This window comes from Penicillium psychrosexuale (assembly GCF_028828465.1).
Source record: "Penicillium psychrosexuale strain IBT 29551 chromosome Unknown utg000004l, whole genome shotgun sequence".
Lineage (NCBI taxonomy): Eukaryota > Fungi > Ascomycota > Eurotiomycetes > Eurotiales > Aspergillaceae > Penicillium > Penicillium psychrosexuale.
Window position 1 is genome coordinate 1054826 of NW_026643189.1, and position 13930 is coordinate 1068755.

General features: G+C 47.8%; 5 protein-coding genes across 5 annotated transcripts; 3 read left to right on the plus strand and 2 right to left on the minus strand.

Moving 5' to 3' along the window:
- Window positions 1-1874: 1874 nt before the first annotated feature.
- N7518_006201 (LysM peptidoglycan-binding domain-containing protein) lies at window positions 1875-2711 on the minus strand (the record flags this gene model as incomplete). The annotated part of the gene is made up of 1 exon (XM_057187128.1): window positions 1875-2711. One exon carries the CDS (start codon window positions 2709-2711, stop codon window positions 1875-1877), a length of 837 nt encoding a protein of 278 aa, XP_057038831.1.
- Window positions 2710-5955, plus strand: N7518_006202 (CAZyme family GH18; the record flags this gene model as incomplete). The annotated part of the gene is made up of 6 exons (XM_057187129.1): window positions 2710-4725; window positions 4772-4832; window positions 4892-5059; window positions 5115-5371; window positions 5424-5528; window positions 5596-5955. The coding sequence occupies 6 exons, from the start codon at window positions 2710-2712 to the stop codon at window positions 5953-5955; spliced, it is 2967 nt and encodes a 988-aa protein (XP_057038832.1).
- A 1384-nt stretch (window positions 5956-7339) lies between these two features.
- N7518_006203 (uncharacterized protein) lies at window positions 7340-8287 on the plus strand (the record flags this gene model as incomplete). Its single annotated transcript, XM_057187130.1, has 2 exons — window positions 7340-7758; window positions 7861-8287. The coding sequence occupies 2 exons, from the start codon at window positions 7340-7342 to the stop codon at window positions 8285-8287; spliced, it is 846 nt and encodes a 281-aa protein (XP_057038833.1).
- A 1392-nt stretch (window positions 8288-9679) lies between these two features.
- Window positions 9680-11385, minus strand: N7518_006204 (transcriptional regulator SPT3; the record flags this gene model as incomplete). Its single annotated transcript, XM_057187131.1, has 3 exons — window positions 9680-9685; window positions 9738-10565; window positions 10618-11385. The coding sequence occupies 3 exons, from the start codon at window positions 11383-11385 to the stop codon at window positions 9680-9682; spliced, it is 1602 nt and encodes a 533-aa protein (XP_057038834.1).
- Window positions 11386-12759: 1374 nt separating this feature from the next.
- On the plus strand, window positions 12760-13771 carry dph5 (diphthine synthase; the record flags this gene model as incomplete). The annotated part of the gene is made up of 3 exons (XM_057187132.1): window positions 12760-12894; window positions 12992-13116; window positions 13174-13771. The coding sequence occupies 3 exons, from the start codon at window positions 12760-12762 to the stop codon at window positions 13769-13771; spliced, it is 858 nt and encodes a 285-aa protein (XP_057038835.1).
- Window positions 13772-13930: the final 159 nt, after the last annotated feature.

Genomic DNA, 13930 nt, shown 5'->3' on the forward strand with positions numbered 1-13930 from the left:
CCTAAACGGTCTTTCTGCTTCGTATTGTTCACTGTAACCAGTCTATATCGACTGAGATCTAATCTGAAGACGTGGGTAAAAAGCCGACTTTTATAAGTTACTCGGCGCTCTTGCTGGCCTCGTAGCCCGGAGGTACGCAAGAGCCCTTCCGATGCTCGGGTACGAGTTCCAATTTTGTTTTCAGCCCAGCCAGCCACATTGGTCCGTACCGGGACACGGCCAGAACATCATCACCGTCACAGACTGTAAGCTTTAGTGTCAACCAAACGTGACCAAACCTATTCGGCGGCATCACCGCACCGGAGCACCCATGTGTACGGCTAAGCGAGTAACCATCTAATACAAGCAGAACAACTATCCACTTTGCAGCTATAAACGGTGCTGCGGCGTCTATGCTGTTGGCGCTGCTGTTTCTGGTTTAATGCTTCAATGAAAACTGAACAGTGGAAATATGGGACTCCCGTTCTGGGCACATAGGATGAATCTGATATTCAACAGGTCCCTTGAAGGCAAGATAAAGAGGGGAAGCTTCCAAGCTCAGGTAGGATGTTATATTATTCTATTACTAGCCGTGGTAATATCATTCAGCCAGGGGGGAAAGGCCAGCTGACATGCAAATAAGAGACTAAATATTCCACCAGGGCATAAGTCTCTCATTGGGTATGCTCAACGGCAGACATACCTCAAGTACTCCGTGGTCTAGCGGAGATTGTGCCGTAGCCCTCTTGCTGATATCAGAACAAACAAACATTATGGCATCACACCGAAGAATGACGGTTGTGAAACAAGTCGGCCGGAAATAAGAGACGCCGTTCCTGTTCTCATCATCACGTTACCATTTACAGATTTAATTAAGCGAGCCTATGTCGTTGTTTGTCTCATTTGTGAATAGTGGCAGAAGCCTACCGCCCTTAGGATAACTATAAGAAGATGACCCTGCCCCCAGAACTTCTTTCTTTTCTTTCTTCTTCAGCTCTCTTTGTCTCTGGCTTAGATCAAGTGTAGTATCTGTTCTATTAAGTTTAATCGCTGAATGGTCTGCATTGCAGAACGTCATGATTATTCCAATATTTGGACCTCGCGACTTGGCCTCTGTGCTTGCACATGCTTCGTTGCACAGTGCCATTGGGCTTACACTACCCCCGATCGACGCGAACTCCTTTTCATCAACTATTCGGCTTGTCCGGGCGCTTGGAGAAGATCTCTGTTCGTCTTTGTCCAGTGGTTCCATTGATTAGTTATTGTTCCGATCAACTCACCGCCTTCTTGAAGCCTGAAAATACTGGCTGGCAATATTAACCAATGAAAGAGTTATGCCGCAATTGCATACCACCCGTACGAAGTAGCACCTAGTAGGTACAATGTCGGGTCAGTCGGCAGGCGTGATCCCTGGGCTGAGTGACATCTAGCTGAGATAGAAAATGGTAGATCTAGGATTAAGCAAATCCTGTTAATTACATCCATAAAAATTATCAAAAAAAAAGATATAGCACGACGGCTGCATGATTCGAACATGCGCCTCCGAAGAGAATTGATTTCTAGTCAATCGCCTTAGACCACTCGGCCAAACCGCCGTAATTATTAATAGTAACTTCCGAACTTTGGCTCTATAAACCAGAGATAATAAATGTACTATCAATAGTCAGTTGAATGCAGTCAGCGAACCGTACGTAGTCTTACTATAATTTCATGAATACCGAAGAACTCTTATTATCTCACTATCTCTGGTATATCCTACTACCCCTCAATTTCCCACATGTTGGACTGGAAATCTGTAATGTTTATCTACCCCCGAGGCAATCCAAGGGGAATTTGTACAAAAAATACTACCGATTTTGGACTTAAACACCTTGCCCAAGTGCTCACCCTTTCACTCAATCAGTATCAGCATCATCAAAGAACTCATCCCAGCTGTACGTCGGCCCGACACAGTAAGCATTCCCAGCAACCAGCTGGTCGCTGCATTTATCCGGACCCAGAGAAGGGTTCACATCCAAGAATAAACTCCAAGGAATCTTGCTCTGTATGCATATCGTAGCGCAGGTTTCTTGCAGCGCTTCATTTGTGACAACATGCCACTTGCCGCAACGAGTTGTCGTCCCTTCAGCAACAGTTGAGTTTTTAGGGGGCTCGATTTGCGGAATGACATAGCCATCAGCGGAGCCGGGTGACGTTGGATCATAAGGCGGGGCAGTGGCATTCGAAGCACCAGACTGCGGCGTGAGGCAAATGACATGACCATACGCGACATCACTGACAATATGAAGATTGGAGCAATCGTAGTTGATCCATGGATTGTATTTGCGTAATGTCGTTCCATCCTTGTATCCGACGCCTTGTGCCTTCTCGATGGATGTACAGCTGTCCTCGCCTTTGATGGTGTAGACGGTCTCGCATTGGATTGGCATGCACAGCTTTGTGCCGACTTGGATATCCTTGCATTCGAACAAGTTGTCGTGTCCTATGAACAGGGCGGCTGAGGAGACTTTGTACTTGGTAGCAATCGAGTCACAGGTATCGCCGGCCACGGTTGTGTATTTGATGCCAGATACGCACGAGTCTGCAGGCTTGTATGGATCAATTGTTGGTTGCAGGGGATCGGGAATATCAGTAGGAATATTGAGGTTGCATTTTGAATTGATGTATTTGAGTTGGGATTGGAAGTGGATGTCGTATGCGGAGTAGGGTGTTGATTCATTGATCTCTTTCATGTCTACTCATGATTTTGATGGTATAGATCTGGACTGGGAATACCCCGAAGCCGACGACCGTAACGGAAAGCCAGAAGACTTTAAGAATTTCCCAAAGTTCATGGCTAGGCTGAAAAACGAACTGAAAAAGACCCCTGGACGAAGCGAACTCTCCATCACGCTACCGGCATCCTACTGGTATCTCCAGCACTTCGACCTCAAAGAGCTTGCTAAGCATGTTTCATTTTTCAACATCATGTCATACGATCTGCACGGCACCTGGGATCAAGGGAATAAATGGACGGGTGCGTTCCTCAACGCTCATACAAACTTGACAGAAATCAAATCTGCTTTGGAGCTGCTTTGGCGCAATGATGTGAAAGGAGACCAGGTCGTCATGGGTCTCGCATTCTATGGCCGTTCATACACAACCCAAGGCTGTGTAGAGCCTGGATGTGTGTATGCCTCCGGAGGTCTTCCAGGGCCATGCAGCAATGAGGCAGGCATCCTTCTCAACAATGAAATTATGGATATCATCCATGACAGAAAGCTGGTGCCAAAGCTGTACAAAGAGGCCACGGTCAAGGTTGTCACTTGGGATGATCAATGGGTCTCTATGGATGATCGAGAGACTCTAGCCAGGAAGGCCAATTTTGCTCGTCAGCAATGTCTCAGCGGGTTGATGGTCTGGGCGATCAGCCATGACACTTCAACGGCAGACTTTTCACGTGATCTAGCAATGGTGTCAAACCGCCAAGTGTTGATGCAACGAGCCGAAATTGACACCGATATCATCACAGAAAGGACCAACCATAAGCAATGCCACTGGACCAACTGTGGAGATAGCTGTCCCGCAGGATGGCAAATGATCAGACGCGAAGACGATTGGAAGACAACGAATCCTGAATACATGATAGATGATACCCACTGCGAGGGACATGGCTCGCGCTCCTGGTGTTGTCCTCCTGACGCCGAACTCCCAAAGTGTGGCTGGTATAACTTCAATAGAGGCAATTGCAAGCCTGGCTGTGAGGATGGAATGGTTGAGATTGGCTCGACAACAAACGGATGCAAAAAGGAAGATCAATACCAGTCGGCATGTTGCTCAGTGGAAGACGATTATGGAAATGGGTTGAGCAGCATGGCAGTCTACAATACCTGTGAATGGTCGAAGGAGAATCCCCAGTGTGACGATGGCAAGTGCTCTGGGTCAAAAAGCACAATCCTTGGACAGTCCGGTCAAGGGAGCGGTGATGTCTACTGTTATGCCGGGGACGTCTGGGGCGATCATTGGCCAAAAATTCAGCATACCTTACGGAAATACTGCTGCAACACATCATCTAAGAGCAACCGCTTTGAGAACTGCGAATGGCGAAATGACGTGGGTTTGCATTGGGTCGGCCAAAGTTGCTTCTCCGGATGTGACTCCAATCAAGTGCGCGTGGCGATGGACGGCTTTAACGAAGGCTGCTACAAATCCGGTGCCCGAGCATACTGCTGTGATGCAGTCAGTTACACGGAGACTGAGCGCATGTCTGATGACCTGCAAAAATTCAAAGATGCACTCATTGACTGGACAATAGCTGTGGAATGTACGAATTATTACTACTCCGCAACACCAGCCAAGTCTCTAAGTATTCGTGAGGACGATTGCGAGATCTTTGCGTCACATATACTTGTTGCCCACCTGGTTGAAATCCTCATGGGTTACGAGTCCAAGCAAACCACCCACTGGCAGCGCTTGGTCAATATCTGGAACGATGTCGTAAGCAACCAGCTCAAGAATTTGAACACCCGCATTATGCTTCCGTTCGTTTTCTCGAATACCTCATTTCCAGAGCTCCTCGGAAACGGTTATCAAACCACCGCCAAAAATATCCTAGATGTTCCCGATTGGTATGATAAACGATTTGGAAACAATGATTCGGGGATAACATGCTCGAAGAGCCTGTGCGACTATGAAGATGGATTCTGTGACCAGATCGACGAAGACGACGACGATATGTTTACCCGACGCGATCTCCAATGGCAAAAGGTTTGTCAAATGTCCTTGATGCATATATTCAACTAATTTTGAATAGGACAATGGACCTGCCCTACAGAAGCGTGCCAACGCCAACGCGATGAAATTCAGATGTATTGGTAAAGCCGGCGTGGAAAGAGTTTTGGCGTTCACCCGATTTGCTTATCCTGGCCCAAAGGATTGGTTACAACTCAAGGCCAAAAAGCCGGATCCAAAAAACAGGCAACGGTCAATGAAGCCGTCGACTACAATGATGATGAGGATTGCGGAGACACTGCTGTACAAGAACGACAAGCGACAAATGCGGAGCTCGACCCTCCAAAAGGAAATATACCCAAGTTCAACAGTAAGTGTTCCTAGCGAACGAAACCTTGGTAAATCACCGGCTAATAATGATGTAGCGGATCATCTCCTCGAGATCAAGTTGATTCCCAAATTTATGCTATGGGCTATTGTGGCGGGGAACTGTCCTGTTGATTGCGACTTCTTCATCGATTACTTCGGCGAAGATATCATCCCCAAGACTGCAGAAAAAACACCAGGAAACAACCTAATCCTCCAAAAGCCTATTGCGCGAATAATGGAGCAGCTTGGAAGTAAAACCAATTTCGATGTGTTCCGGTTGATGGACTCAGCTTTGAATGCAGTAAAAGGCGATGTAGGTCTCTGGTATTTTCAACCGAAGAATAGTGCTGACTTCTTTCGCCTAGCTCTGGAGTTTTGATCGCCCAGAAAATACTGCGTTTAATGATATCAGATGGCTGCCACTTGTCGACACTGATGACAGCTCTGAAGCTTTAACCTTGCTACGAAGCGTAAGTTGACCTTTCTTTGATTCCCCGGCTTATTTGCCCCTGCTGACCTGTTACCGACTCGCTGCAGGTCTTTTCCGTTTATAATTACCAAAATTCAGGCAATTTTCAGAAACGATTCAATATTGTCTACAAGAAGATTCGTGGCGAGTTAGATCTGGCAGCAACCGAATACTTCAAGCTTTCTGGAAATGCAGTTGACCTTGGGGAGTGTTGGGATCGGTTTTTCAAAATCCAAAAGGACTTGATGGTGAACTTTGGAAGGAAATTTGTTGAGAAAGGAATCGAAGATTTAGCCGCTCGATGGGCTAAGGATTCGAACAAGGAGAAAGCTGAGGTGATTAATCAGGTGCTGAAACGGTTGAGGGAGAAGATGGGGCAGATCTATATGAATGATTTCAAAGCAGAGTATCAACCATCATGGGAGTGATTTTGCCTGCTCGTCCAAGCTGGTCGGTATCGTCAGCCTGCGCGTCAAATGCTATTGGGTTTAGACATATGTGCCACCAGCGTTTACTTTCTTTCACATATCGGACTATCCCATCTAACAATTTTATCGTGAATTAAGAAGTCTAGGGCATTCCTCATTCACTTGCCAACCTCTCCTAGTCTCTAGTAAAACTCTCCGATCAAAATGATTATCCCATTCGACGGTTTGTGGCATTATTCACACCCATGTGTTACAGCTCATGAAGAAGATCGCACCTAAGTCATCCATGCCATCAAAAAGGCGTATAAGTGGACGGAAAGATACCCTTTGACACACATCAACGCCATTTCTTACATGTCTCTTAGTTTTGCTTGCCGAAGGGGGCCAAGGATTGGTGAACACGGATGGATAACTGAAGATATTAATAGAGCTCGAACTCTCTAATCCACTCCGCGCGCAGCTCGTCAAAATCCCTCCACTTGCCATCCATGCGATTCCCACCCAGCAGCCATACTTAGTGCAGGAGCTCTACGTCCAGCCAACCATATTGTCGGGGCACCGTTAAGTCTTCTATTCGTTGCTATTTACGACCGACCGCCAGGACCAGGGGAACATGATATCCCTCTCAACGCCAGTGGTTTTCTTGAAATCACTAAGATGCTATTCTGATATGCTCTATTTTGCTATTGGGCTCACTACCCATCTTCTCTAGATACTTCTTCGATTTTCTGTGTATCGTTAATTGGAATATTTCTACAAAGAACTGTACCTCTATTGACCTAAAATCTATTCCATCTATTAGGGATCTAGTACGCATATTATCCTTAATGGTCCGAGCTATTATCACGTTGAGCTTCTCGAGGTCGAAGTAGTTCGTGAATTGGTTTTTTTTTGTCTATTGTGTGCCAATAGTGTTTTATAGTACGAAAAGTGGATGTAATTTAATAGATACGTAATTATCTACTACTCCGTAGCTAGGAAATAATTGGAGCTTTTAAACGAGAGACCTAATTAGTATGTCCATACGGAGTACTCTGTTTCTTCGTGCGTGTAAAACATGCACATAATCAGTGTGCTTTGTAGTGGCTAAAGTGGCCGCTCATTGTATCAATTACGGCGGTTTGGCCGAGTGGTCTAAGGCGATTGACTAGAAATCAATTCCGTTCGCGGGCGCATGTTCGAATCATGCAGCCGTCGTGCTATTTCTTTTTTTTTGATATTTTATTGACAATACATCATGGAGGACACCGCTATTCCAGTACCGCCTTCCTAATCGGGTTCTACTCAGGCGCTAAGCGATATTCAAAATATTCAAGCCGTGGAAGTTCCTGGCCAACTAAATGCACCCACTTACAACACCATTGCAGGAACCATTGCAGGAACCATGCCCTGGAATCCACGTCAACCCAGTATCTTTCACGATGAGTCATGGCCTACACCATGGCGTTCATCTGAATTCCCACCCGAAGAAACTTTTGTCGAACGAATCAATCGACAGCATGCAAATCCCGAGTGGGAGTCTGTACCGCACTTCTTATACTACGAGTCTGGTAGGAGTGGGGGTTGGCCATGGGGATGGGCCATCTATCGTACCTCCTATCTCAACACTTCCGATCAAGACTGGACTAGAGCTATTGAAAAGCTCGACGAGGCCTGTATGGCTGACCTGGAGTTTTACGAGCGCAGCTGGCACCGATTCGACCTCAAATGCGTTGAAATGGTCCGCGAGGGTTATCGGAATGTTATCTTTGAAGACCCCGCGTTAGAGGGCGCGTCGGAAGCCGTTATCCAACGTCGACATAAGTAATGGGTCGAAAGCCATGGCCTCCGCATATCTAGTGGCATTCCTCGCCTTGGTTACGCACTTTTGTTAGATGATCGCTGTATACGATCAATCTTGGCCAGTGCGGCGCCTAGAAAGCCATCTGTTATCGAACAGGGGCTACCATGGCCAAAGATTAACGATAAACCGGGGGGGATGGTCGGTTACGTTAACTTTATCGACTCTCACTTCCGCCCCGAAGACCCGGAAAATGAATATGGAGAGTACTACCGTGGATTGGTCCGTGTTCATTTGGATTGTTTAGCCCAATTCGGTCTCTTTTGCGAGGATCTTGAGACTGGAGAGCAGGGATGGGGTGAATATGGGATGGACACACCTGACTATGTATTTTATACAGATGGCCATTGCTCAAAGCCTGAGTTGAAAGAAATGTTTCTTTCTTCCCCAGATAGAAACGTTAAGAGAACTGCGAGTGTGACTGAGCTCGAGTATATCGAGCGCCAGGATATGGAGAACTTAGCATTGAGTAATGTGCCGGGTTCTACCTAACATTGGAATGACACCAATACCAACGGCTTTTTTGGTCCCTAGATAATCCAACAGTTATCCTCTTTCAAAAGGTCTTTTTGGTCTTTTCTAGGGTATGTTAGAACATGACCACTAACTACCTCCGAATATTATTAGTAGGGAACCTTTGATACAAGCTATTTCTAGACCTTTAAGAGACTGCATACATATTTGTATAAATATTGATTCATGGCAGCTGATTAACCTCCCGGCGAAAAGCCCGGTGGGCGCGATGGACCCAAAAACCTCCGTAAAGAGCAAACTATGACACATCAGAATAACATCCTAGTGATTTCAAGAGAATCATTGGCGTTGAGAACGATATCGTGTTCCCCTGGTCCTGGGGGTCGATCGTAAATAGCAACGAATGGAAGACTTAACGGGGCCCCGACAACGTTGTTAGGCTGGACGTAGACCTCCTGCACCGAGTGTGGCTGCTGGGTGGGAACCGCCTGGATGGCAAGTGTAAGGGGGGCTAGTTGCCATTTTTCAAAGGTGACTTCAGTCAACCCCATCGAGATAATAATAACAATGCGCACTAGACCCCCGGGGAATGATAAGCCATCTCTTAGCGTCTTCGCGAAGCCGAGGGAGGGATTTAGAAACGCCCATTGGGGCAGCGATCTGGTGGTAAGAACGCATGGCCTCCCTGTTTACCTATACCGGTGGTAGAATTATAGGTAGCTGTTCCAGTCTAGACCATCTCTTACCACCTGAGTCCCATTGCAATAAGCTTCCTGTCGATTGCTCGACCGAATTGGTTTATGACTGCGTCATGGCGTTCTGATAGGACCACTTTGATCAGCCCTTTCGTCCCCTCCTATTGAAAACGATATTCAATACCCCCTAGACTAGTCGGATGCTCTTCGTTGAGATTTTTAATTGCTCGTGCCGATAGAATGAGGACGACGATAAACTGGTTTCCATCTCCCTTCTCTTATAGAGAATTCAGTAACTGCTCAGCTTCGAGCCGTAGGCCTTTGAAGCCTCAGAAAATGTGCACAATAGGGTCCGCGGGAAGGGCGGACATAAGGGAAGTGAAAGACATGCCCTTCTCTTGTCGTTATATATCTGAGGCTGGGGCAGAATCAACGTGAGCCATGGTGATTCGGCCAACCTTGGAGCCTTCCATAGGACGTGATTGGAGACTTTCTGAACTTTGATGACCCGGGCCATAAAGAAGTTAATTAACAATTTATGAGCGACTGATCGGCCAAATCAAAGCTACAAGTGAACTACTCAGGCACTTGAATTAAACGAAAAGTAAAAGTGAACTCAATTGAAAGACAAAATTGGGTATCGTTCGCAAACTCCCGCTACCATCCGCTAATTCACGAAGCGGCGTCAATTTTCGACGCCGAAGTGAGCGAAGATTCAAATCTGATGGCTTTGTTAGCATAAGAACATAAACAGAAGGTTTATATAGACTCACCAATGCAAGAGGAATGCGGTGAGGAACCCGACCATTGTGCAACAGCATAGCCACGGCCTTCTGGGGAGTAGCCTGTAGCTTGCGGTAGGCCTCCCGAACGTGCCGTGGCTCAATGGGAGTGCGCCCCTCCTCGGGCGGGTCGAACAGGCCAGTCTCGCGCTTCCGCTTCTTGAGGTTCTCACCGGCCTCGGCGCCCCCGCGACGGTGCTTCTCGTTGTCTTCGCGCTCCTTGACTTTGAGCGCCTCCTCAGTCAGGGTCTGGACGATCTCGAATGTGAGAAATCCGAGGATGTCCACAATGTCGTCGTTCGGCTTGGATTCGGTCACGATGCCGAATCCTGCCCATTCGCGGAATCGCTTACTCTTGCGGTAGGTAAAGGAAGCCTGGCGGCACTCGGACCAGAATACATACTCCTCCCTTGTCATGTGGCGGGTGCGTTCATCGGCGGCGGCAAGACGCTGGAGTGTCGCGTAGTTCTGCTCCTCCTCTTCTTCATCTTCTTCATCTTCACGTTCGGGAACCTGAACCGAGTAGAAACTGTTGACATCCCACGCAAGTCCGACCTTGGCGCGCTTATTCTTGGGCTTGGGGGCGACGTCTTGGGGGCCTGCAACAACACCAGCCGCATCGTCGGCGGCAGCGAAGTCGGCGGCGTCACCACCACCCTTGTCGTCGGAGTCCTTGACATTTTTGCGGACGTCCTTCCAGGACAGGAAGGTTCGCAGACGGGAGACCTTAGCCCTATCGTGGCGGATCAGGAAAATCAGGTCGTCGGTAGAGATCGAGCGAACTCCGCGGCGGGTTGCCAATGCAGTGCTGCGGGTAAGCTTACTTGGTCATTAGTGACAAGCTTTCGAGTTTGAAATTCCCGATACTCACGATTTCGATCACCTGTTGGCGGGTGATCTCTTCAATCAAAGTGGTAGTCTCCTGAGCCGGCTCTGCTGTTTCTCCGGAGACAAACATCATCTCAACATCGTCGTTAGTAAAGGATTCCCCAAAGTTGTCTTCGTCCATCTCATGATCTTCCTGGCTCTCGGCAATTGTTTCAGGGCTAGTTGCGGCATTGTCGATTCGGGAACTGAACGAGGTCAAGATGCGGCTGGAAATCGAGAGAAGCCGAATGCTAGACAGCCCTTCCTCGGAAGGACCACGCAGCAGCTTGGCACCGAAGACGTCTTCAACAGAATACATGGAAATATCGTCGCGGAAATCCAAGCCCGAGTCTAAAGCTGCACAAGGAGCATTGACGGGGGAGTAAACCGTACAATCACTCATGGTAACATCAGGATCATCCATGGTCATATCAGAATAACTCATGGTCACATCAGGGTCAGTCAAGGCCCCATCAAGATCACTCGAGGTCCCATCATAATCACTCAAGGTCCAATCATAATCACTCAAGGACATATTGGAATCACTCGAGGCCATGTCAGAATCACTCGAGGTCCCATCAGAATCACTCGAGGCCATATCAGGATCAGTCAAGGTCCGATCAGAATCACTCGAATTAGAATCACTCGAGATCCCATCAGAATCACTCCAGATCCCATCATGATCACTAAGTTCTTCGTCGCTCGAAGGATCTTCCCGGCTCTGTGCCCAGAGCGCATTGATTGATCCGACATCCAGGTTGGGAGAAGACATGATTGGGGAATCAGAAAGGATGAAATGTCAAAGGATGCGTGAGACGCGTTTGTTGGTGGGTTTGACAAAGTGTTTAGAAGACAAAACCCTCGAAAGAGGACGCAAGGCAGTAGATAATACGCCGAAAATACAACGCTGCAGGGGGGCTTCTCTTGGTAAACGAAGCGTTTGAACCGTAGATAAAAAAGATGAGGAGTGACAGCTGGCGGGGAATGGTGAACGAGAATAAGCGAGACAGGCAAGTCGGTAAGCCGATAGGCAGAGTAGCAGCCCTCACAAGGTCACAAGGTCGATATCGATAAACAGCTCGTGCTTGTGCTCGTGCTCGTAAACCCCACAACTCCCGGGATATATGAGAGAAGGCACGACCATCCTGCCAATTATCCTAGGCCTAGGAACCTTGAAATCGATCTTGGTTTTCAACACAGTATCCTTCATCGATCTAACGTCAAAGCTTCGAAATTGGCAGTACCAGTTTCAGAAAGGACTAGGCATCTCGAGTGTTGGAGTTCTGTTTCTCGACGTCAAGATGTGCGTATCTCAACAACCCAACAATGTAAGTCTGAAAGGCCCAGCTAGACCATGACAGGACATAAAACGGGGTTTTAGATCCAATATTGACCCTCGCTATTGATCGGAGAGGACAAGAATGAGATGTCGTTATTCCAGCAAATGAGTACATTCGCAAACCAGTGATATGTTGCAAGTCCAGCCGGGCCGTCTGTGGACATCATGATTGCCAACCTGAAAGGCAGGTTCGAACTTCGCAGGACTTCTTCCTATCGGACTCGGGGAATCGAGGTGGCCCCGGCCCTATCCTCAGAGACTATGTGTTTGCGCCACGCAAGTATGCTATGTCGCAAAGGCAGTCGACAGTCACAATATGTTCAGAGGCCTTCGAAGCCTGATCGGGCGATAAGATCGATATATTCGAGAGCCAGAAAGATCGGGAGATGGAAAAACCTAAGCAAAATGAACCAGATATCAGGGACTCACCTGTTGTATCTCCTGCCGATACTTCGGGTTTCGATCGGAGCTCATGATGGGTGGTGGTAACCCTATCAAAGAGAATTTCTTCGATTATCAAGATGAGGGTTACACTAGTATTCTAGCGTGAGTGAATGTTCTTCGATTGATTGAAGACAAGTGAGAGATGAAGAGGGGATGAAGCTCTGGACGTTCACACAAGCACAGGGCGATCTGGGGACGATAAGCGATAACCGGATGTTCTTTGATCCGGCATCTTTTATCCGGCGGTGGCGGAGTATTCTGCCGGCATGCGGGGCACGGCTGTTTTTTTTTTCTAACTGCTTGTTATACAGTGAGATTCATTGTATTCTGCTCAATTGCATAGCCTGAGATCATATTGTCAGGATGCTCTATCTAGTTGGACTCGGCCTCGCCGATGAGACGGATATCACCGTCCGCGGTCTAGAGATCGTCAAGCGGGCCGAGAGAGTCTATCTAGAGGCTTACACGAGTATTCTTCTTGTCGATAAGGAAAAATTGGTGAGTTGAGCTCCAAGTCTTTACTTTGAATCCCATATGCCAATGAGTCAATCTATATCTTTCGCGCAGATGGACTGATTAAACATAATACCAGTAGGAAGCGTTTTATGGCCGTTCCGTCATCGAGGCAGACCGTGAACTAGTCGAGACTGGCAGTGATGACATCCTCGCCGGCGGCGACAAAGCCGATATTGTGTTCCTGGTAGTGGGAGACCCATTCGGGTACGGTCTTGATACATCTCCCCTACAAGATCTCTAGCTAAAACATACCACCAACAGCGCAACAACGCATACTGACCTTGTCCTCCGCGCGCGCGAACTTGGAATCGAGACCAGAGTCGTCCCGAACGCCTCCATCATGTCCGGAATTGGCTGCACGGGGCTCCAGCTGTACAACTTCGGACAAACAGTCAGCATGGTTTTCTTCACCGAGACCTGGAAGCCGTCATCGTACTACGATCGTGTGCGCGAGAACGTGCAGACCGGCCTACACACACTAGTCCTGCTCGATATTAAAGTCAAGGAGCAGTCACTGGAGAATATGGCGCGCGGACGCCGCATTTTCGAGCCCCCGCGCTACATGACTGTTGCACAATGTGCGGCACAAATGTTGGAGACGGAGGAGGAGCGGAAGGAGGGTGTCTATGGGCCGGATAGTTTGGCTGTTGGTGCGGCGCGTGTTGGTGCTGCTAATCAGAAGCTTGTTTCTGGTACGCTTAAGGAATTGTCTACTGTTGAGATGGGCGCGCCGTTGCACAGTCTTGTTCTTCTTGGTCGGAGGACGCACGATCTTGAGAGGGACTATATTCGCGAATATGCGGTCAATAAGGAGACTTTTGATGCGAGCTATGTCAAGGGATATGGGGCTAGCTTGTAAGTTACTTCTGTGGAGATATGAGAATATTAAAATACATGATAAGATCCTTTTAAAATGTGGACTGATTTACTTGATATAATACACCGAGGTTGTTGAAGGACAAAGGTTGGAAAGATTGTATATGGTATATTGGCCTTCATTCAATTTGATCCTGCGAGG